This window comes from Coenobita brevimanus, chromosome 100, assembly GCF_032717465.1.
Source record: "Coenobita brevimanus isolate Jiangsu-jjx chromosome 100, ASM3271746v2, whole genome shotgun sequence".
Taxonomy (NCBI): Eukaryota; Metazoa; Arthropoda; class Malacostraca; order Decapoda; family Coenobitidae; genus Coenobita; species Coenobita brevimanus.
In genome coordinates this window covers 427,300-452,536 of record NC_137053.1, presented here as the reverse complement: position 1 = coordinate 452,536, position 25,237 = coordinate 427,300, and the positions used below count along the sequence as shown (strand labels likewise).

Genomic DNA, 25,237 nt, shown 5'->3' with positions numbered 1-25,237 from the left:
TCGTTTTCTTGTCTCTTAATGTCGTTTTCTTGTCTCTTATTGCAGGGAGCGACGGAGAGGACGACCAGTATGCTCCTGGTGGTGATGCTCCTGTTTCTACTGACGGAGGCGCCCCAAGGCATGCTCACGGGGCTGTCTCTCGTCTATGGCCACGACTTCTTCAGGTGAGTCCGCTGGGGGTATTTGACTCGGTGTGTTTTATAACTTTTTCTTAATATTCTCACACGATTTCTCTATTTTCTGAAGGATGCAGCTAACTAAGGATATTTCTTTCTTGTCTATGGACGCGACTTCATCAATAAGAGAAAGAATATTATGGTTTTCGGCTTATTTGCACACATTATGGATATCCTCTGGAATTTACCTTTTTGAATAATTCATCCGATGCTTAAGGCTACCGAGGTAAATGTGCAAAGGAGAACACACACACACACACACACACACACACACACACACACACACACACACACACACACACACACACACACATCCATTTCCATGTCTAATTTAGCCGCAAATGCATCTCTAAATTACACTCCAAGCATGTTGTGACGACACTCCCTATTATTAGTCCACACTGTAATTAACAGGATATAAACCCGCGGTAATTATAGCTGTCTGTAACTGGAACTATTAACGCTACCCTCATTAATAAACATACTGATCATAAGCAAGCAGTACACACACACACACACACACACACACACACACACACACACACACACACACCTTGGACACACACACACACACACCTTGGTATGCAGACTTCGCTCTCACCTATTTGCCTCCTCACTGAATATAAACGAAAAAATTTGAATACTGAAATATGCAGATCCTTATCATGTTTGCATACATATAAATTACTCATAAAAATGGCAAAAGGCACATTTAGTAATGTACACAGCACAAAAACTACCTCTTTCATGCACAGAAAATGGGTTTCCTTGTAAATTATTTCAATGCCAACTTCTTCCCTCAACTTGCACATATACTGTAAAAATTCCTTCATTAGAGGGTAGCATTCTCAGAGCTATGTATTCTGAGTATATCAGACGGTTTTACTTGACAGTTCGATTAATGTTAACTTGGTCACTTCCTAGACATGAATTTTTAAGTAATGTATTAGTTTTCTTACTTAACTCAATAATACTCATGTGACTGAAGGTCGCTATGAGAGAGAGAGAGAGAGAAACGAATACATCTGATCACTGGCAAACCTAGCCTATCCTGAACCCCTCCTTCCTCCTCCTACAGCGACTGCTACATGGAGCTGGGGGATCTCATGGACCTCCTAGCCCTCATCAACTCTTCCATCAACTTCGCCCTGTACTGCGTCATGAGTAACCAGTTCAGGGAAACCTTCATCTCCCTCATATGTGACTGTAAGAAGAAAGTTCCACGCCCTCCCGTCAAACCCACCCCGATGACCACCACCACCACCACCATCTGAGCCCACAAACCAGGATGCATTCACGCAAACGCACTAAAAAACGGACGGGACTCATGCAAACGCACTCGAAAAAAGGATGCACTCACGCAAACCCACTAAAAATTGGATGGACTCACACAACACACTCAAAAACAGACAAAAGTAAACGCACTAAAAGGACTCAAGCAAACGCTACGCACTCACACACAGGCATTCATGAGACCTTTATATGCAGTGTGTACGAGCACGTGCATCTCACTAAAGCGCTTATAAACGCTCCCTCCCTCCTCACTTCTCTCTGAGAGAGAGAGAGAGAGAGAGAGAGAGGAGGGGGGGCGTGCACCATTGTGCTACTTAAAACGAACACCTGACCCAATTAACATCAGCATTCTCTGGTTCAAAACATCACTCTTCAACTGCGTCCTCGTTAAAGGTAAAAATACCTGTCCATTATTAGTTCAAGTTCATGAAGGTGATTTTCTACCTTGGATCACACCTGCCACCACTTCCGAGCTTCGATTTTCCTTGTCGAAACTTAAACTGCAACCAATCTCAATCTCAAAGGTAATATCTTAGGTAACGTAGTTTGGAGGATATTGTCGGTGATGTAAGGTGATTAAGATGTTGTGCGGTCGAGGGAAGTGATGAGATAAGGTGAGAAAGGGTGATGACAGGTGAGGAAAGGTGAGGAAAGCTGAGGTGAGGGAGGTATTTTGAGACCAAATGAAATGATGAAGTAAGGTGAGAGATGATGATTACAGGTGAGATGGTGATGCATGGCTGGTAAATTATGCACATGTACTTAGCTATTAATTATGAAATGTCAACAGCTTCTGCCCTACTTATAAGGTTCACGTCGAATCGAAAGCAGCTGCATTTTCATAACATCCCTAACTTCAGAATTTTGGTATAATTTCCCTGATTTTCACATAAGGAAACAATAAACATGAAGCTGGAAAAGACGACGAGGTGAACCAAAAATTCATGGGATACGGTCCAAAGATACATGGAATACACACACACACACACACACACAATAGGATACGAACTAACACATATGGGATATACCGGGTAGTGTTTACTGAGAAGAAAAGATAATATAAGAAGGCTGAAGTGGTCGATGGTATGCTGACGCAATATGGAGGCAAAGAAATGTGATCTGAATTAAGATATTGCAAGTGAGGGGAGAGGAAATGAAATAGTCCAAAAGGAAATATTAGCCTTCTAGGGTTAGTGGGAATAATCTAGAGTGCAATACAGTGTTATAAAGTATGATAAGAAGTGATGAAGTGATGGGAGATGAGGTGAAATAGAAGTGATGTTTGTGGGTGCACTTAGTGGCTAGTGAATTCGAAATGAGAGGGAACAAGCCGTGTAAAAACTGTCCATGAATGTTCCTTCACTTCAAAAGCCCATCTAGTTGGCGTGCTTTATATGACAGATAACAAGCTTTATCGCGCATGTATAAAATAAAACAGATGCAACTATATATGTATGTATGATTATTGTACATAGGACCATGTGAAATCACTGTATAGATATGTAAAGCCGTGTATATATGCCAACTTAATGCTTAACTAGACTGATCGTTAATGAGTTATATAAGACTTTCATAAAACATACTAGAATGATATTTGTATAATGTACATAGCATAGCGTAAGTAGAAACAGCCTAAACAATATTACTAATGGAAAGCGAGAGTACCTTCCTTTTAAACCATACCTGAGCATTAGACACACAAGCATCGCCGCTGTCAGTTTATTTGACTACGTACAATTTCGGACAAAAATATCGCTTCACTTTCTTAGTGAATAATTATGAAACTTTTACGTAATATTCTGAAAAATTCCTTGCATTCGAGAACGTAGCACTGTATTTCGGAGGTCATCGCTCACAATCTGGTTGATTATCGTCCTGAGGTGAATCGATATTTATGTCCAAAGTTGTAAATCAGTTAATTAGAGCACATCATGAACCACACTTATTTAAACGATGAAGATAATGAGCGCACACCTCTAAGTACAAGCAAGGAACTATTATTTTCTTTATTAGCTCCAATAACTTGACATAGGTTGGCGTTTTACACTTTGAAACGAAAAGATATGAATTTTTTAGCACTGATTTGACATGAATGATGTTTTATTACTCATTTCCAAAAGAAAAGATCAGATTTCGAAATTAAGTGTCAGTTTTATACACTGATCTTTTTGGAATCTGAGTGACAAGCGGGGATATATTGTAGTTACAGCTCAAAATGCGTCCGTAGACTAACACTGAGGTTATCACACACACACACACACACACACACACACATGCTTTTTCCCTGAGTTACAATGCCATATCTTTCTCCCTTGACCTCCAACTCTTATTTTTCTCCTCTCTCCCACGTACATTACTTTCAATTTCTAACATACAGACGAGAATTATCAGTTTCTTTCCCTAATTCACCAAGAAGGTATTTGATTACTTTCCGTCAGCAGTTAACAATATCATGCAACGGAAACTTCGCTCAATAACCCTGAAGGGAAAATGGTCAGTCTGGCATAACTCGCTCAAAAATTGTAAGCTGAGCCCTTGTAATGCAGAGCGAGTTAGTATCCCATTTTCTGTCTATAGAAAACAGAAAACGAGATGGTTAGACTAAGACTGCCTCGGCCAACTTTTGTAACTGTTTCAATCGTTTAGGTGTATTTATTTTACGTGTATAACTGTGTGTTCAGATCGAAAGCACAACGATGCAAAGATACCATTTTCTGTGTCCGGTGCAGGTATAATAGGGGAAGGGTTAGGCTTAAAGGTACTTAATCACTGTTTTCTGTGTCTGCAAGTATGATGGGGAAGGCTTTGGCAACCGGTGCATCATCCTGTGGAGGGTTCAGCAAGGCACGCGTTACTGAGTTCACCTGTATCGTCTCATCGAAGGTAAAAGGACATATGGGCATTGCTTAACCCTCGGACATCGGCTAATGGCCCCGCACAAGAAAATTTCCCAAGGTCTGAACGTCAGTATAATACGGGCGTTTCCTGGTCATTTGTCTACGCTCAAATTCAAGTTAAAGTCAGCTGAAAATATCGTAGATGTGATCGTGTGCTCAAATCAACAGGAAACAGCCGAATTTGTGCGTAGCTGATGTGTTAGTTCAAGTCGTAGATTAAATGCGATGGGGTTATTATTTTCAGTCACAAAATACTGAACTAGGCAGACTTTTTTTTTTTTTTTTCCTGCTGGTGCATGTTCAGGTTTTAGAGAGAGAGAGAGAGAGAGAGAGAGAGAGAGAGAGAGAGAGAGAGAGAGAGAGAGAGATTCGAGTGTGATTGTATATTTAATTTTGTGGGGGGGGGGGTTGCTCTGAAAACTTGTGAGGAAACTGGATGCCTTAGAGATACGACTGAACCACTGGAGGTGCATCTACTAATCTACTTCCTCCCGTCATTGCTCATCGTTAGGGAAGTGTACATTACATCAGGGGGTCACGAGAATCACATTGTTTTATTTGCCTTTCCTTCCAGCAGCTAATGTATTGCCTGTTGACAGACATTTATGGAGCTAATATATGTAATGACGAAGAGTAAACAGGATATGAACAGGATATAATTATGTTCTAATAAGGTGCTACTTAGATGTGTATAGAACATTGGAGAAGACTATCAAACTACTGTCATGTTTTGAAAGAGGAAAAATGCAGAAAGTGTGATATAAAGCTGTAAAGTATATTGGGTACAGAGTCGTGATAAATGAACAGAGTTACCCTCATCTGTGCACAAGCAGCGAAATTACTGTTAGTTTAGACATATATTACAAACACTGTACCATGGATTACTTTCTGGTCTATTGATTTATTTTATGAATCAAATTGTGTAAATATATACATAAATGTAATGGAAGAATGGATGAAATAAATTGAGTGGATGATGTTTCCTTCTGAGTTTTCTTGGATCCAAATGCAATATCCGGACCAATTCTGAATCTGATTTACTGCCACACAAAAACGATTTACTTTTTGCATCAATAAAGCTGGACGGGTAGCTTATGGAACGAGCATAGCCTATTCTGGCAAAGGTACAGTAGGCTACATCATGGGTGGATCCCTTGGGTGTTATGATGATAACTATAACACATCTGCTCTCACACCAGCACACATGTATAAATGGTTCATGTGTACGTGCAATAAATAGAAGTACTGTATGGTGAAAATACAGTTACACACACACACACACACACACACACACACACACACACACATACACACAAGCAACACACTCAAAAACCACACGTACACATACAAACACCACACCAATACATACACACAGCAACCACACACACAGAAACCACGCCTACACATGCACGCAAACACCACAACTACACATACACATAAGCAACACACGCACACAGAAGCTGCACCTACATACAAACACACACACAAGCTGCACCTACATACAAACACACACACAAGCTGCACCTACATACAAACACACACACAAGCTGCACCTACATACAAACACACACACAAGCTGCACCTACATACAAACACACACACAAGCTGCACCTACATACAAACACACACACAAGCTGCACCTACATACAAACACACACACAAGCTGCACCTACATACAAACACACACACAAGCTGCACCTACATACAAACACACACACAAGCTGCACCTACATACAAACACACACACAAGCTGCACCTACATACAAACACACACACAAGCTGCACCTACATACAAACACACACACAAGTTGCACCTCCATACAAACACACAAAAACTATACACACACATACACGGAAGCACCACACACTTTTCCCATATTTTTAGCAATTAACAACGTGGGGTTTCCATCTGGCAATAAAAAAATATACAGTAGTCATTTTGTACTACCCTGGGCGTCGGTAGAGAGGTGGTCTGCTGTCCTAATAAACGGGTGTTCTATTCCCGACTGGGGATGGGAACACTTTAGGAATCTGAGTATCACTAAAACAGACTTTCCTGCACAGCCAACAGACCCACCGATGTGTGTGTGTGTGTGTGTGTGTGTGTGTGTGTGTGTGTGTGTGTGTGTGTGTGTGTGTGTGTGTGTGTGTGTGTGTGTGTGTTCCCAGAGATCTACTCATATTTTAAAATATTACCTTAGTAAAGCCTTCCAGACAAGAACGATCTCAGGTCCGTGATTGTACAGTTTCCTTACCTTAACTTGGCCCAGACTATCATCAACTTGCAGCCTTTTTCACGTAGCTCTGTGACAGATGAAAGGCAGTGCAACGACTCAACATCCTTTCATAGCACCTGTTCGTGACTAGCTTCGCATTCTGGCATTAATCTATTGCTACATCTCAGCATTTAAGATGGAAAGAAGGCAATTTTGGGCCAAGTTAAAGTGAAAAGAGTATATTTGGGGTACCGCGCTAACAATTTATAACTATTGCACTAAACACCAAAGCGAGGTTCCTGTATCTACCGTTTACTACGAGCAAACCCCGTGCAAGGTGGGGATTGGGAACTTGTTTACTCCGGAGTGAGGCATCGATATTCGGTAATTAGAAAGTGATCAAGGTGTGATATGCTATTAGTCACCTCTACCACTTCTAACACGTCCCTCCCTCCCTCATAGTTTCTTGGTCGCCTCCTTTTCTACCCTCTCAAAATTCCTTCCCATCCTTATTCCATACCCTAACCCCTCTTTCTTTCCCTCCTAAACTCTTCCTGTCCTCATCTCTCGCCCTCCTGTCTTCATTCCCTCCCTACATAACGGCCTTTCCCCTTCCCACCACCTTTCTCATTCTTTCTCTATTCTCCACTTTTCTTTCTCCTGATCACTCCCTCTCATCTGTTCCCATTACTTCCTACCCTACTTCTTCTGTTTTCAATTCTCCTCAACACAACTTTCACAGTCACTTCTCAACACACACTCCAAATGCCTTCCCCACCTGTACCGGTTCGTGAAACTATTAGTGAGAGTGGACCATTTATAACCAAAATATGGGTATAATGGCTGCAATTAGCGAAGAATAAAATCATGACATGAAAAACAGGCAAAGGAGGAGAACATGCAGTGTTTTTCATTAAAATAATTATTTCGCTAATTGTTAAGTGAGGACGTTCATAAGACTAAAACCTGGAAGAAAATATTAAAGTCAATGAATAAATCACCCGAAACTAATGTGTAAAAGGTTTGGCAAATTTTCACGAAAAGATAATGATGCAAAAGTTTTACCAGTGAATAACAGGAAAAAATTTTCATGGAAGAGAAAATAACTTACGTCGTCAAAGGAAAGAAGCTGAGAAAAACGATCAATGATGATGATGATGATGATGATGATGATGATGATGATGATGATGATACCTGTAATAATAATAATAATAATAATAATAATAATAGTTCTCAAACCAAAATGTTCTTAAAATCAAACGATTTCGCTACTGGCGGACCCTCAACCCTCCCACCAAGGCTGGTCTAAATCAGATCAATACTGTGTAAGCTGATTTTGCCATGTGCCCCTGCCCTCTGACCTACTTGGAAAAAAAAAAAAAATAAAACCCTCAGCCTTTCATCCAAGTTTGCCTAAAATCGCATCAAAACTATCTGAGATACGTTCTTAACACACACACACACACACACACACACACAAGAAAGATACATACACCAAGCAAAATAAAAAATGGCCTGAGAAGAAACAGGGGAAAGTAACCAGCGTAAAGTGACGCGAACAACAGCACAATCAGCAAGAAAATAAAAAGAAAGATTGGGAACTGAAACCTAAAACGCAAGACATTAAAATAGCCTGAGAGGAAGCAGTCGAAAACAAGTAAGGTAAAAGATGAAGCCAAACACCTCACCTTTTTCCCCCTCCTTAATAGCAGTGACGGGTCTTGAAAGGATGGAAAAATGGGGAGACGGGATTAGGTGGGCGGCAGACAGGGTTGTGGGAGACGAATGGGGAATGGGGTGGTGGTGATGAGGGTTAGGATAGGGAAGGGGGTGGTGGGGGTGGACGTAAGGAGGGGGAATGGGGTGGTGGGAGTGGGGATGAGGAGGAAGTGATGGGCAGATAGGTCGAAACAGGCAGACAGACGGGCAGGTACCGATAAACAGGCAGGTACAAAATTGTAATCTAGACAGAAACTGATAGAAGTTGAAACACGTAAAAGGACAATGGGACAGGAAGAGACAGATAAGTAGAAACAGGTAGGTCGATAGACAGAGACATGTGGAAAGGTACTGGTGCGAAAGAGACCACGATGCAGGTGCATTTCAACGTCATTTTCGCTTAAGAAAAAGAGCAGAAAAAAAAAAAAATAGCCATCTCTTTAATACTCCACTCCCACTTACGCCCTTTTCCTCAAAACACACACACACACACACACACACACACACACACACACACACACACATACTGAATTACCTGCTCATAACTTTCCTGGAGCGATTGCGTCCTAAGAGATTAAAGGCAGCCTCCTGCCTTTCATAAACACCTTTGATGAGCATTCAGGTGTGTGAAAGCTCTTTCCACCAAATGCCAATCACGATCATTTTTGCTGCAGATCGAGAAGGTGAATGCACAAAAGAACATCATTAGCCTCCCTTCATTAACGGGTGATAATATGTAAAGATGGCCACACATAAACCATGGACAGTGTCTGTGTGAAGCTGTGGTCTAGCTGCAATGTCCGACGTTCAGGTAGGAGACAAGACCGAGTAAGGTGGAGCTGCCTGGGTATACCAAGTTAAACCCTTTATCACATTATGTATTTCAGCTAATATTTGACACCGCCGTTCATTTATCTCAGTGTCACCAACAAACGTGTGACTATAAGTGTCAAATGTTCCAAATGCTAGGCCTCTGTTCACGTTTTGCCAACTGTACTTTCGTTAATAACTATATATTCTTCACTACAGTTACTTTACCCTAACGTAGGTCTACAGAAGAAAAATGCAATACTGTGTATGTACATATTTTCCCTATCACCACTTTGACTAGCATCATATTCCAGGGTTAATCTATTTTTACAACTCAGCATTCAAGATGGAGAGATGGCAATTTTAGGCAAAGTTAGAGTAAAAAGGGGTATACTGGCCCTCATATGCGAGATATTAATTAACACAAGGGATGATAAAGACTTAATATGTCGCCTACGAACTTAGTCTCTAAATAAATGGTCAAACTTGGTATATACATTAATTAAACCAAAAAAAAAAAATGCTAAACAGATGGTCTATGTTAGCTGATATAACAGAAATACTTAGATTTAGTATTAGTGTTAATGAGAATAATGTGTCAATATTCTTCGCTTAACTGGTGTATAATGAAGATAACAGAGATCAAGCAAAGAAAGTACGATTATATATATTAGTGTGTGGCTTATGTTATTGAATATATTTTTACTCTCGTTTTCTTGAGTGACTGACGATGCTGAGAAAAGGTGGAAGGGGAGAGGGGAAGACTGTAACGCAGAAAGGTTTAAACAGGAAAGTATATAATGTATATGTAATGTGGAACGGATTAAAACGGAATGAAGGGGAGAATCTAGAGAAGTTGTAGGTGGGTGTTGCTAAAATCAAGAAAAGATATTATTATTATTATTATTATTATTATTATTATTATTATTATTATTATTATCATTATTACTCCTGGCGTGATAGCAGAGAATAATGCCTAATTAGAAAGATGAAATGTAGCCAAAGCAAGTCAGTGTTTTTGGACAGATTAACAATTACACTTTTCTGTTTGAGTATTTTCCAATTAACTTCAATAGTCTGAATCTATTTAGTCTGTAAACCTGTACTTTATCAACTGTATCCTGGTGAATCATTCTCTACGGATTTTATTTGGCTATCGGTAATCCCTCGTATATTGCAGTGATATTCCCCTCTCGATATTGTGTATGTGTGTGTGTGTGTGTGTGTGTGTGTGTGTGTGTGTGTGTGTGTGTGTGTGTAGGGGTGGAGACCATAGGAGTGGAGGTGACAGTATGGTAAAATAAGGAAGGGAAGAGGGAGGAATAAATGAAGAAAATATTAGAGATATGGCAAGTAAACGACAGAATAAAACGATGCAGTGTCTGAGAGGAAGGTAGAAGCAAATGGAGAAAGATAGTGCTTTAATATGAAAGACGGAAGGAATAACTGAAGGGGTGATTAGAGAGATGGCAAGTGAATAAAAGAAACAGACGACGCAATGTCAGAGAGTAAAGGCAGTAAGGAAGGTAGGAATAAACAGAGAATGAACAGGATATGAGGAGAAGTAGTAGAGCGATGAGTAGGTCAGCTGGTGATGCAAAGAATCAGTGAAAATGAAGGGAAGATGAAGACAGGGGAAAATGAGAGAAGGGAATATATTTAAAAGGTGAAGGACATACAGAAAGACAGAGTGCAAAAAAGGAATGGAGATACAATGGAGAGAACGGAGAAGGGGAAAAGGAAAGTGGAAACGGGAGAGAATATGAAGAAAGAGCTAAGGCAGGGGAAGGTTTGAATGAAGGCAGGAAAATCAGGAAATGAGAAACAGGATAATGGACAAGGAAGGGAACTGAAAAAAAAATATATAAGACTGGAGGAAAAAGACAGAGTGGAGTGCAGAGAGGAATGATGAAAGAATGTGGGAAGAAGGAAAGCGAGAAGAGAAAAATACAGGGATAGGGAAAGGAGAGAGAGAATGACGACCACGACCTGAGTGAGAAGGATGAGATGACACCCTTGAAGTAGGAGAAAGGAAGAGGGCTGAAGGAGGAAGGAGAGGGAGAGGGAGGAAAAGTGTGAGGAGAGAGACAGAGAGAGAGAAGGGAATAATGAAACTGGGGGAGAAGAAAGGAGGGGAGGGAGAGAGGACGCGAATACAAACGAGTACAAGGGGAGGCAAACAGCAACAGACATGACGGCCCTTTCGAAGCTGTTGTTATAGGAGAGACTTTAACTAGGTAACTATGCTATTTTCACTCTACCTGGCCTAATACTGCCCTGTCTCCATCTTGTATGCTGAGTAGTAACAAGAGATGAATGCATAATTATGTTGCTAGTCACGAAACAGTGTTATCTTTTTTTACTAATGGACTAAACGCAATGAACGGCTAAAGGACGAAAATCTGGCCCAGATTCAAGTAAGTATAGTCTCTAGGTCAAAGACAAGGAAAGAGACATGGGAAATAGGAGCAACACGGAGAGAAAGGAATTTTTGAATAAGGACAAAATAAAGAGAGGAAAGAAGGAGATAAGAAGAGCAGGAAGAAGCGAAAGAGGGAGAAGAGAGGAGGAAGCCCCTCTCAATCCACCATCCTCCACCACCGGTCTCGTGTGGTTTCCTAGGCTGGCCCATAATAGACCCACTGAACCACACACACACACACACACACACACACACACACACACACACATACACACATACACGGTGCAAACAAACACTTACACATGCAGAGTCAAAACACATAAAAACACCTCACAGTTCTCCCTGTTTTGACCCTCTCCCACTTCCCTCTCACTCCCTTTCAGGCATCCTTGAACACACACACACACACACACACACACACACACACACACACACACGTCCTCCGCCCAACGTTCAGTCTCAAGTCGTCAATTATAACTTGTGACATCAGGTTCCAAGAAACGTTTGACTGTATATGCAAAAATCAAACACACACGCACTACACCATACGCACTACAGAGATATGTTATACAATACAGCAAACTCGATAAAACATAGGATAATAGCCATGATGTACAGTATATTCGTTATTAAATGAAGTGTGAATTATAAACACAACAGTCTGTACTAATTAGTCGATTACAAACAAGTCCCTGTCAAGTACTGCCATGCAATACGAAGTACCCTACCGGATGATAACCTTAAATATGAGTATGTACTGTGTATATAATGTGGGTATGATAGCAACACGTATGTACAGCCACTCAGTGATCTCCCCCTGACAACACACAGAGCAGACACGAATGTAGGTATGGTTATGTGTGACAGAACCCGACCTTGTTTGTGCCCCTAGTGCGACCTCGACCGTGAGAGTATATTGCTGGTTGTTGCGCACGGCACACCGTCATGGTATGGGGAACAACTGTGTGAAGTTGTATCATAATCTGTCGATGCATGTGGAGGTTACAGAACGGACACGAAATTGCGGACGGACGTACTGACGTACTGACGGAACCGCGCAAACCTATACCACATATTTATTTATTAGTGTAGTATTAATAGGTATGTAATTCACTCTGTTTCCTATCCACCTTCCGTCGAGCAGTCTTATCCATTATATTTCTCAGGTTTTTCTCTTCACTGCTTCACCTTCAAAACTTAACTATTTGCATATATTTTCCTGCTTTCTTTATACATTAGCTTCACAAGTCCTGCATCTGCAACACTGTCATTCACATCACCTACACCATATTTACACCAGTCTCTTCACTCATCCAACCACCTACACCATCTCCAAGCTATACTCTTTTTACTCTAACCTGGCCTAAAACTGCCATCTCTTCGTCTTGTGTACTGAGTTGCAGCGACAGTTTAACACAGAAAATTATTTATAATACTTGTCATGAAAAAGTGCTCTGGAAAGAATGCACAGCTGTCCTATTTTACCACCGAGGTAAATGAAATAAGCCGCAAGAGGACGAAAATCAAGGCCAAGTTAAGGTGAAAGGAGTATAGTTTCCTTCCCCATCCCTCCACCATCACCACAGAAACATTCTCCCATCACCCTTTAATGAACACGACTGCGCCACAGCCGTGCACCCTCCTGCCTTCCCAATCAAATACCAGGGTTAAGGGAAATATCTCATAACGTGTTTAATATCACCTCCCCTCTCCCATGCCGCTACAATACGCTGGGTTAATATCACCGAAGCTCCTACCCAGTCCCAGTATACCTTCGGGCCACGCATGCATGTATATCCAAGAGTTTCCTGAGTATACATGAGGGGTGAGGGAGCGAGCGTGGAGGACGTTTTGTGTGTGTGTGTGTGTGTGTGTGTGTGTGTGTGTGTGTGTGTGTGTGTGTGTGTGTGTGTGTGTGTGTGTGTGTGTGTGTGTGTGTGTGTGTGTGTGTGTGTGTGTGTAGGTACAGTCACCATCAAAAGTCCTGTCTTCATCTCCAGTCTCTCTCCATGGATTTCGATAATAAGGGTAGGTTATGTAAAGTGGGACGCACTTTTTTTTTTTCCACAAAGAACAATGTCATCAAGGCTTGCCAGGGTTTCATCACAGTCATATTCAAAGGTGAGAGAAGCAGGAGAGGTGACAGTATTTTGTATGCCAACTGTACCTGAATGTGTGGTGTGTATATCTAGAAATGTGTATATACTGTATCTAGAAGTTTTTATCACTCGTGGGTGTATAGATTTACTTATAACTGAAGCAACTAGTATTTTACTTGTAAAACATACTATGAAATATGTGAATTTCATTTTTTATATTATTGTGTTCTATCACTCCATGGCTATTAGTAAACAGAAAAAGAGGTAGATAGATAAATAGGTAGAAAGATAAGTAGATAAAGATAAAAGGTGATAGACAGATGGACAGACAGACATAAACAGATACATAGCCATACAGACAGACAGATAGATACAAACATACATACATAAAAACATATATAATTGGTGTATCTTTGAGAAATGATGGCATATATATTATTGACATGCATTAGTCGATTATGCATTAGATCGCGTAATTAAAAAAACCGGTACGTTAGTCAACAATGTACCTGGTCGTGTCGTCATAACAAAACAACAGTCAAGATGGAGAGTTATTATAATGCATGACGTAATAAGCATCGGATTAGCACAGTGGTTAATTCATGCACCTTTTGCTCTGATCAGGCCCCCACATTCTCCATTTCTGTACAGTTCTATCTCAATACTGTTCTTCTATGTGCCATTTTAGGACACTATGGCTTTCCTCGTGCCTTTTCCTTCATTATTTAGCTTTCTTTAATACAGACGCGGCCATATTCTTCCACCAAGGTCTGCAACTTTCCTCACTTCTGAACTGTTCCCCTCCCTAGTATTCCCTCGTTTGCCCCTCACTGCATCTCATCCATATATACAATGAATAGCTCAGACGACGTGACACACCCTTGTGTCAATTCAGTATTTAAGTCTTATCTCTCAGTGGTGCATCATCTGATTTCAGACATGCTTCTGTTGTATCTAATATGTACGATTCTCTCTCTCTCTCTCTCTCTCTCTCTCTCTCTCAATCATCTACCTATCCGTCAATCATTTATCTTCCCATCTTCCCTGTGTCCTGTAACTGACCACTTTCTCCCTAAGCTACTGTCTTTCCATCTTCTTAATTCTGCCTAAAGTCTTTAATGCTCTCAGAATTCCCCAACATCATTTCGTCTACATCACTTCCAAGATTATCCCAAACACTATTATTTTCCTCTAACCTACACTCAGAATTTCGTTTTTTATCGCATAATTCGTGAGCAGTTTTCAAATCTCACCTCGCAGCAGTAAAAGATACAGCTCCTAATGACTATCTCTTTGCTTCTCCTTTTCAAAATGTTCTTAATATCACCTCTAAACGTCCTCATTCATTCAAGCATTAAACAATTCCTTTGATAACATGTCCAAGTAATTTAATCTCTGTACATAATTTAATCTAAAACCTAAGTTCAATTTCTTACTCAACGCTTCATGCATCTCTGTAGCTGATTTCGCTCGAGTTACTTTTGAAAACAAGTCTCTGAAAACAAGAAGTCCCTAGCCTTTGCTCCTTCCCCACACGACACTGACACAGGATTTGTTTTTCTGATGCGGGATTCGGGTGAGGCCGCGGAAACCAGGGTGAAAACACTTACCTTTTTCTCCGTGAAGCCTCTCCTGTGAAGCCTGGGCACAGCATACGACATTCGGCTGGTGATTGGCCTTGAGGGTGCCGGTGTGGGTGACTGAAGGTGTGAGAGGCTTTGTAAGGTACCTGAAGGAGAAAAGCGAGAAGAAAATGTATGAGAGATTCTGGTGCTTCAAGAGCAAAACACACACACACACACACACACACATCACTATTTCACAAGGAGCTGTACTACATAAATGCTTAAGTGTGGCAAATACCATATTTTCTCTGCTAAACAAAAAAGAAAAAAAACACAAACATTCAAACTCAAAAAAAGGTCAAGAAGGAACACTGCATAAATTTATATCAAGAACACTGTAACGTAAACATTCAGGAAGACACACATTACAGCAATCACGAAGACAGAATGGTTTAATCCGTCTTACATAAGCACACAGTACACTGATCCTGTCTCTGATGAACAATGGCAAACATAAATATATCCCTTAACATATCGGCTAATAAGTTTGGATTCTGCGCCGGAGTTAAGCTAATGAGTGGGAGGCTAAAGGAGTCTGGTGCACTCAGAATTCGCAAGACTCCATGCTCCTCACAGGCACCTAATTCAATTCAAAAGCAGTGGTCATGTGTCAACCAAAGCCATGCATAAAGTTTCTCTCTCTCTCTCTCTCTCTCTCTCTCTCTCTCTCTCTCTCTCTCTCCGTCGTGCCTGTTGACATCTGTTACATGATGCTCTGCTCAAACTGTACTACTTCAGTGGTCGATTCTGCTGCTATCTATCTATCTATTGCCAGACGCCTCAATCCCGTCTGAGGTGGCCACAAACAAATCGCCTCCACGTCGTCCTGTCCCCCACCATTTCACTGCCCTGCTCCCAACTCGCACCCCCCTCTCTCATATACCTCTCCATCCCATCCCTCCATCTCATCCTCGGCCTCCCCCTCTCTCTTCCCCCCTCCACCTCACTCATATACACTCTCTTCGTTAGTCTTTCACCCTCCATCCTCTCCACATGGCCAAACCACCTCAGTGTGTTCCTCATAACACTTCCTATCACATCCACATCCACACCACAACGCTCCTTTATATCCTCATTCGTCAGCCTGTCTCTCCATATGACTCCATAGGCTCCTCTTAAATAACTCATTTCCACTGCTCTCACTCTTGACTTGTGTCCTTCCAACAATGTCCAAGCTTCACTTCCATACGTTAGAGTTGGTATCACAATACTGTCATGTAGTAACTTTTTCACTTACATGCTCACTTCCCTGTTTCTTATCACTGCTTTCAAAGAACCAGCAACCTTTCTTCCCTGCTGTACCCTTTCAAGCACTTCACCCTCCAAACCTCCATCCTTACTCATCTCACTACCCAAGTACTTAAACGTACTCACATTTTCCAATTCCTCACCATCCAACCTCGTTGTACGTTCACTGACTTCACCTCTCTCATATCATTCTCATAATAATAATAATAATAATAACAACAATCAAAACACAATAACAATGACAGCAAGAAGAAAAATGAGTAAACATGCGATTTTGCGACCTTCAACGCAGAGGAAAAAATATATTGCATTGGTGGAACGCGTTACATATTTCACTACAGAAGGGCAGATGCACGTGTTGGGTAGCTTGTGGCAATACGATACAGATTCCCAATGACACTGATAAAATAAAAGAGAGAGAGAGAGAGAGAGAGAGAGAGAGAGAGAGACCATCATTGCACTGAACATAACTGCGTACCCAAAACATTACTTAAATATCATTTTTTTTTTTAAGTCACCTCGCATCAATGCCCTTCAAGTCACCTTCGTATTTTCTCTCTACTGAGCCAGTCCCAGATCTTCAGTAACCGGTACATAAAACTAAAGGCAATACTTTCTTTAAATAAGGAGACTTTACAGTACTTCTTCATTACCACTTATTTCTGGGCAGGATAATATTCTACTTTATGTCATCCAAGCAATCTATCTGAAAATTACAAAGATATAAAGAAGAAAACTGGGATTTAACAATTAAGATAAACTGCTGAAACAAACGAGCTACGGAACCAAGCCTATCACCTCTTACAAAACTTGGTACGGTACGCACGACGCAGCCAGTGTTCCAACCAGCCACCTCATTCTCGGTCTTCCTCTCCTTCTTCTCCCTTTAATTTTGTTTTTTATTTCCAAACTTTTTTTTTTTTTAATTTCCAAGCGTCTGTCCCACCAATTCCCGCGCCATAATCCGCGTTCATTCCCGGGAACAATATTACGTGGGGAGGTTAGAACTGCGGATTAATCTTTTCCCCACTGTGAGGATCTAATTCTCTCTCTCTCTCTCTCTCTCTCTCTCTCTCTCTCTCTCTCTCTCTCTCTCTCTCTCGGCGAAGTCAGAACCAGGGGTTTTATCTCTTCCCAGGACCTAATATCTTCTCCCAACACACACTTTCTCATAAACTCTCTCTCTCTCTCTCTCTCTCTCTCTCTCTCTCTCTCTCTCTCTCTCTCTCTCTCTCTCTCTCTTCAGTCACACTTCAGTACATTTAGTCATACATATATACATTTGCATTCACATTCACTTCTCATAATTTCGTTGACACATACACACAGTACATTCTTTGATACATTAATATTATACATTATATATTACTCCTTCATACAGTCATTCTTTTATGCATACTGTACATTCATTTTTCATATTTGTCCCTGCATATTTTCCTTTATACATTCATTCATTCTTTCATACATTCCTTCTTTTATATATCTTCTTTCTTCCCACATTCTTACTGTGTGCCTTCATGTCTGTTTTCTGTGCCTGTCTGTCCGTCTGCCTGCCCGCCTGTCTCTCTGTCTCAAATAATTCCTCCACGAATTTACGCGGGACGAGAGAGACAGACAGACAGACAGAGACAGACACAGAGACAAAGAAATATAGACAGACAGACATCACCACACCTATTACAGGGATAATTAGACCATGGAAGGAATATAATATCTCCATCATAAAAAAATAAATAAATAAAACTTGTGATTCGCTTTTCCAATTAACCCGAGCCACGAGTCAATGCCCACTTAATGGAATAGCCGCGTGTCCTCGAGGATAAAAACTGAGAGAGAGAGAGAGAGAGAGAGAGAGAGAGAGAGAGAGAGAGAGAGAGAGAGAGAGAGGGAAGGTGGAGATACTGAAATTAAGAAAGGAAGGAGGAAGAAGGAAATCAGTGTGTGCTTATGAGAAAAAATAATTAGATAGACAGAGAGACAGATATAGATATAGCGTCCTAAAGAACAACAGCAACAGAAATTAGACAGTAAGCTTAGAAATAATCTCAATAATACCAGAAATAATCTCTCTAAGGCCAGAGATGATACTGGCATTCATCATACACGTGGCAATACTACACGTGGCAGTTCATCCCGCGAGTTAATGTCATCAAGGGAGTTTCTGCTGCTAATTTTCAACAGGATACTGAATCATGTCACCAGCACTGATAAATAGGCCCCACGCGCTTTATTACGCAGTGCTAAAGTCTCTCTCTCTCTCTCTCTCTCTCTCTCTCTCTCTCTCTCTCTCTCTCTCTCCTGTGTTTGACCAGGGCTCGGTTTTAGGTTTCTGCTGGATATGTGGTGTGGAGAAAAAAAAGTCACTAAAGAGAGAGAGAGAGAGAGAGAGGGAGGGGGAAAGACAGAAGAAAGGAAGCGAGTACAGGTCTTGAAAAGAATAAAGGCGAAGACAAGGACGGAGAAAGAAAATGATGCACAATCAGAGAGGCAGGAAGGGCAAGACAAGGATGAGACCCTGCTTGATTCCAAACTCGATACACTAATGCCACTTACACGAGTTGGTCTCTTGGGGGAAGATGAGCGAGTCCTAAGTTGCAATCCCTTATCGCTTACAGTACGTACAGACACAGACGCTACGAACTTCGCATGTAAGTTTGTTAGTTTGTTCCTTATGTAAAAGTTATTTGTGTGTTGGCAGCCTATTACTGGTGCTGTTGTGTAAGACGTACATTTCTCTCTGTGTATTTTACTAGGAATACCATTATACAAACTGCCTGCATCTGCTGACATTATAATCATATATATTTACCGTACAGATATAGATAGGTAGATAACAGACATACAGATACAGTTATATAAAAGGATGTCTGCAGTACGAGTGATGGATGTAAAAGCTGAAAATGTTGGAATGGTTGTGCCAGTGCTTGTCTATACATGTCAGTGATATGAACGGACAGGCTGGAAACGCATGCAAATATAAAAAGACACGCTACCAGCATCCATTTTTAAAGTCTGCCACGGCTAGGTTTCAAAATTATTTGCAACTACTGTAGGCGAAAGTATGAAGTTACTAAAATACGAAGCACGACACGTACACACTGTGCCAAGAGATTCATTAGCTAAGATTAAGTTGATTAAAGAAACAACTTAAACAATAAGAAACGCCCTACAAATACAACATCCTCTTGATCATGCCTTCCGACATTTGATTGACTAACTGTTCTGAAACTCGAATTACTTCATCCTTAACTAACCCTCAACCTTTCCACCAGGTTTGGCCCAATCTGGATAAAACAATGCTTCAGCTGACCTTGCCCTTTAACCCTGATTACTGACCTACTGTTCCCTAAAATTAATTACTTTACCCTGAATGCCCTTAAATCCTTTCAAATCTGGTCATAATCAAACAATTTTTAGTCAAAGGGTTAAACACTTATAATTTCCCCGTGAGCCGTATCTGACTGTTTTTCCCCCAAAACTGAAACACTTCATCCTCTCTCGACCCACAACACGTCTACAAAGTTTAATTTCTCGCTTAATGCCATGCTCTCTCTCTCTCTCTCTCTCTCTCTCTCTCTCTCTCATATATATATACGTTTTCCCTGGGCTGAGTATGAAGTTTTGTTTATATTATATTTTAAAAAATCGGTACATCTACTTTATTCATAGTTCCCGGCAGGAGAGAGAGAGAGAGAGAGAGACTGTTAGGCTTTCATTCCATAAACTGCAAGTAAGCTCAAACACACAGATCAGAAACCCACACCTTACGCTTCCATTTGTTGTTATATAATGTTTCACAGCTGGGTTCCCTGCCATCACCAACGGTACAGGGCCAGTTAAATTAGGAGCTTATAGCGCCGATGCAATTTATACTTTACTACCTTAAATGCTCTTATTCTCAGCTATTTTATCATATTTATGCGCTTACATAGGCTGGGGAATTCCAAAACAGGGGTAGATGATTCCAATGTCGAGATAAAGGAAGGAGAGCCAATGTCACACGAATATTACCCCCTCCTCCTCCTCTTCTCCTCCTACTCTCTCCTGGGTCATAGGAGACACGAGTATACTTGCTACACAAACACTGGTCGTCATATCCCCACGCCAGTATATGGAGGAGAGGTTGCCTGACCCCCGTCCCCCTCCCTGTCCTCTCATTCATTCATCTTTAATGATACGTAAGGAATACGTAGGAGTGTTTGGTCTCTCTCTCTCTCTCTCTCTCTCTCTCTCTCTCTCTCTCTCTCTCCAATGCGGTTCATTTCTCTACATTTCTCTGTTTAATGCTCTCTATCTCTTTCCATTCCAGTCTTTAAGTGTTGTCGTCTTTCTCCTTAGCACTTCATGTACTTTCTCATTTCAGAAGCATTTATTTGACACTGCGGCCCTTTGATGTCCCCTCATTTCTTCCGCCTGCCTCCGCTGTGTGTGTGTGTGTGTGTGTGTGTGTGTGTGTGTGTGTGTGTGTGTGTGTGTGTGTGTGTGTGTGTATGTGTGTGTGTTTGGTGTTTTCTCCCTATGCTTGGAATATATATACAGCGCATGACTAGGAGATTCCTTGGATAAACAATGCGTGAAAAATACGGCAGAAATAGACGCAGCAGGAAAGAAAATATTCAGAGAACAACATGATGCAGGAGCAAGAACAGAACAGTAAAACCTAAACTAAAAATATGGAAAAACGTAGGAGCAATAAATGTACAACCGGCGATAAGAAGAAACGGCAGAGTAATCCAGTGGAAACAAGAAATTTGGCAAGACGATGACCCGAGTACAACCTTCAGCCCTCCATCTCTTTCGCTCCGCCATCTCGGTCATACTTTTCTTGGTTCACTGCCCATTCTCGCTTGCCTTTGAGAGAGCTTGAGGGGAAAGACAGGGTTGTTTTGTTTCTTTCTTTGCGTAGCTGCCATGGAGTCCTACTTGTACCCTTGGAAGGTCCACTCGTTCGCTTCAAATATCTTACATGGATGTTGATTTTTGCTCTTCATAACTTTCGTATTACTGCTTTATATTGGTCTCGGGTACTATGGTTCTTTCACCTTAATTTGGCCTAGATTTTCGTCCTTCTGTGGCTTATTTCCCGTAGCTCATTGGCGGAAGGGAACCATGCTTTGGCTCTACATCCTTTCCATAGCACTTCCTTGTGACTAGCATCATGGAGTATTGATATGTTGATACAACCAAGAAATTGAGACGGAGAGATGATATTCTTAGGCCAAGTTAGAGTAAAAAGGGCATAGGCCTAATTTATCTTCTGTTCTATGTTTCAGGGGTAGTAGCCACTCTTTACTACTTTACTTCTCACACACTCCCCTACAAACCTCACCCACCCACCTCTACACCACAAAAAAGATGATAAAATAACCCCATTGCGTCACAAATCCCTCCCTCAACCGCTCCCAGTTACGAGGGTAATGTCACTTACCATTTCCTAGGACGGGAGTAGCACGTCATTAACATAATTAGGCTGGGCCATTTGCTACGGTACCGCCCGACCTATATACACTATTCATGCAATACACTTAGTAGGCAAATTGTTTAAGCGCGTGGAAAAGAAGCGCCGCGTTGGCGTTGATTCCTGCTCGTAACAGCCAATTTGCATAGTTTCATTATCTGTTATATAAGATTATTCCGAGAGCTCGAGGTAGCCGTAATCAAAAGGACCCTAGTGAACTAATCAATTCTTAGGTTCATCTCACTCGGCTTCCTGTCATAAACACTGGCAGTAATAATAATACATGACCTTACTCCGACTCTATAGTGTTGTCCATCTTTCTATCCTAGCTCGATGCCCGGCATTTTGATATACAGTACAATATACTGCAGTCCATGTGTTAAGGAGACGGCTCAGTCATCGTTATCAATGTCATTCCTGCCCCATTACTCATTTCCTTCTCCTATTGCCACATCCACACCCACACCAGCAGGTTGTGCCGTCCCCACAACACCTAAGGTACCAACAGGCGACCTAACGCTCTCTATACTATTCTGAGTGTTTGTGTGCACCGCTTATTCGCAACTATGCTCCTAACCAATGTCTCACGCAACACTGTGTACGGTAATTACCCATTGTCGTCTGTAAATATTCGGTAACTATGATATTATATTCAGTTATTCATCACCATTAGCGCTCATGGTAGTTTTCTAATCCACATTTATCTATTTATGGCAATTATATACCGGTAAATATAACTCCCGAAAAAGGTAGAGATCTATAAAACTTAGCTCTCTCAAGTTTTCTTTGTGCTCGGAACAAAATAAGTTTACAGTCCCTGGTCAGAGTCCATAACATAAAATTACAGGTTACAAAAATTAATCTTCGCAACCTCACACTCAAGTTCACGCTACTCCGAAATTGCTATGGGCATTCCACACCAGTAGCTAACAAAAATAACGTACTAACAGAATAAATGAAAGTAGTGTATATATTGAAAAATGTCAAGATCTGAAATCCTGGCCTGGTTTTCCATCATAATAGCTACGTCTGTTTCCGCACCATTCTCTTACAGGGCCATTTCTCATGCTTTCCAATCATCACACTTCACATACTAACCCTCCATTCTTCACTTCCAACACTTGTATCCATTTCCCACTTTATGTCTTCCTTAATTAAAAGACAGAAAGCATTGGAATTCCCTTTTATATACCTATCTTCACATAAGGAAAGACTTTTTCCTTCCACAAACTTCTCCTGCCACAGTGGAAAAATAAATTATTCGCAGTGAAGAAGCATAGGAATTAGGGCGTGAGCACACACACACACACACACACACACACACACACACACACACACACAAATTTTCTCTCTCTCTCTCTCTCTCTCACACACACATCAAACACACACACACACACCATTCTGCGTGCGGTGATGTATGCTATATTGTTGTGCAGGAAACTGTGTAGGTTATGTGTATGCAGCTTTGAGCAATGTTTTTTTATGCAATTTCCGTGCTTGTTTGTCTGTGCGCCTGAATGAATGTGTGCCTGTTAATACTGGGGAGAGAGAGAGAGAGAGAGAGAGAGACGATTCGTCTGTGCAGGAAGGTGCACGCTGGAATGTGAGTGTGCGTGTGTGTGTGTGTGTGTGTGTGTGTGTGTGTGTGTGTGTGTGTGTGTGTGTGTGTGTGTGTGTGAGACGGATGAATGGGCATATTCCCAACCCTGTTTCGTACCTGTGATCAATATCGCTTGCAACCCAATCACTAGGGCAAAATTGGAGCCACAGCCAACTGCACTTCTGGTCCACTACCTCGACCATTTTAACAACTATTTCAATACTATCAGTTCCATCACCACTAATACTACCCACCCACCTAAAACCCCACTACTAGCACCATTACAACCACAAACCCTAATCTGCCTATCTATCTATCTATATATCTACTGCTAGACGCCTTAATCCCGTATGAGGTTATAAACAAATCGCCTCCACGTCACCCTGTCCTTTGCTAGTCACACACATAAAATCACACTATTAAGACACTATCCATCAAAAACACTATCCATCCACAAAAAAAAACACTACTCTGGCATCATTTACACCACAAACACTATCCACACACATAAATCACACCATAAACACCATTTCCACCGCAAACACGCCAGTAAAATTACATTGCACCACTTGCACCACTAGTTATCATAAGCATCACCTACCTACACTAACACAACACCACTGTCACCCTTTATAAACACCAGCCAGTACACAAACACTAACTTTAGCACCACTATCAACCACAAACACCATCAGCCTACGCTAATATTGCACCATTAACACATTTCCACCACATCAACAACCTACACAAATACTACATTAATTGCACCGATAACACCACAAACACCACCCACCAACACCAATACATCATTGTCCATTACACCCCTTCATCTGTAATTATCACAAACATCCGACCACTCAATAACACAATGCCCTTCATCAGCTGAGGCAGAAAACACACACACACACACACACACACACACACACACACACACAACCATTAGCATTACAAACATAACACGAGTTACAACGTTCACCCCTCGCAACTCGCCACCGTTACCATTCGCCATTACAGTGCTTACCATAGCATTATTCGACAAAGTTCATTCATTACCTGGTACCACAAATTCCGCTCATTCCCAAATGCATTATTCATCGCTACTACAGGCTCTATTTATTATGTTCATCTCCCACAATCTGATACAAGCTACATACACCATCACCCACAGACATCAAAAGCAGAGCTGTTCCTCTCTCTCTCTCTCTCTCTCACACACACACACACACACACACACACACACACACACATGCCCAACCCCCCACACTCACACGTACGACTAACAAACACAGGTAAACAGGCATGCACACATGGCTAGGCGCAAACGAGCACACACACACACACACACACACACACGATTAACCTACATTTATCCACCCCTTCATCCTCCCAACCATCCTCCCCCCTCCCCTGGGCACCAAGTCCCCACTTTTCGCCGAACTTAATAACCTGGACAAAAAAGATCAGGATTGAGACTTAAATATATACTTGGATAGCGCCGTCTGGGGGGTCTTTTTGCTTGGTTGATGTGGGGGCGACGTGAAGTGGGCCAGGGATGTGAAAAAAGGGTGACTGAGTCTGCTGAGAGAGAGAGAGAGAGAGAGAGAGAGAGAGAGAGAGAGAGAGAGAGAGAGAGAGAGAACACAGTTTCATTCTCAAATAACATTATGACAGATA

The 25,237-nt window shown here is 41.4% G+C and overlaps 2 protein-coding genes across 2 annotated transcripts in view; both read left to right on the top strand.

Moving 5' to 3' along the window:
• LOC145414526 (G-protein coupled receptor dmsr-1-like) overlaps positions 1-1,450 on the top strand; it is a 138,103-nt gene extending 136,653 nt beyond the window's left edge. Inside the window, exons 7-8 of the mRNA XM_080284048.1 lie at positions 46-164; positions 1,255-1,450. Of these exons, the coding sequence (XP_080140174.1) occupies positions 46-164; positions 1,255-1,450 (315 nt within the window). The remainder of the gene's footprint in view (positions 1-45; positions 165-1,254) is intronic.
• LOC145414515 (uncharacterized) overlaps positions 1-25,237 on the top strand; it is a 230,657-nt gene that overhangs the window by 149,074 nt on the left and 56,346 nt on the right. The gene's annotated exons all lie outside the window — the stretch shown is intronic.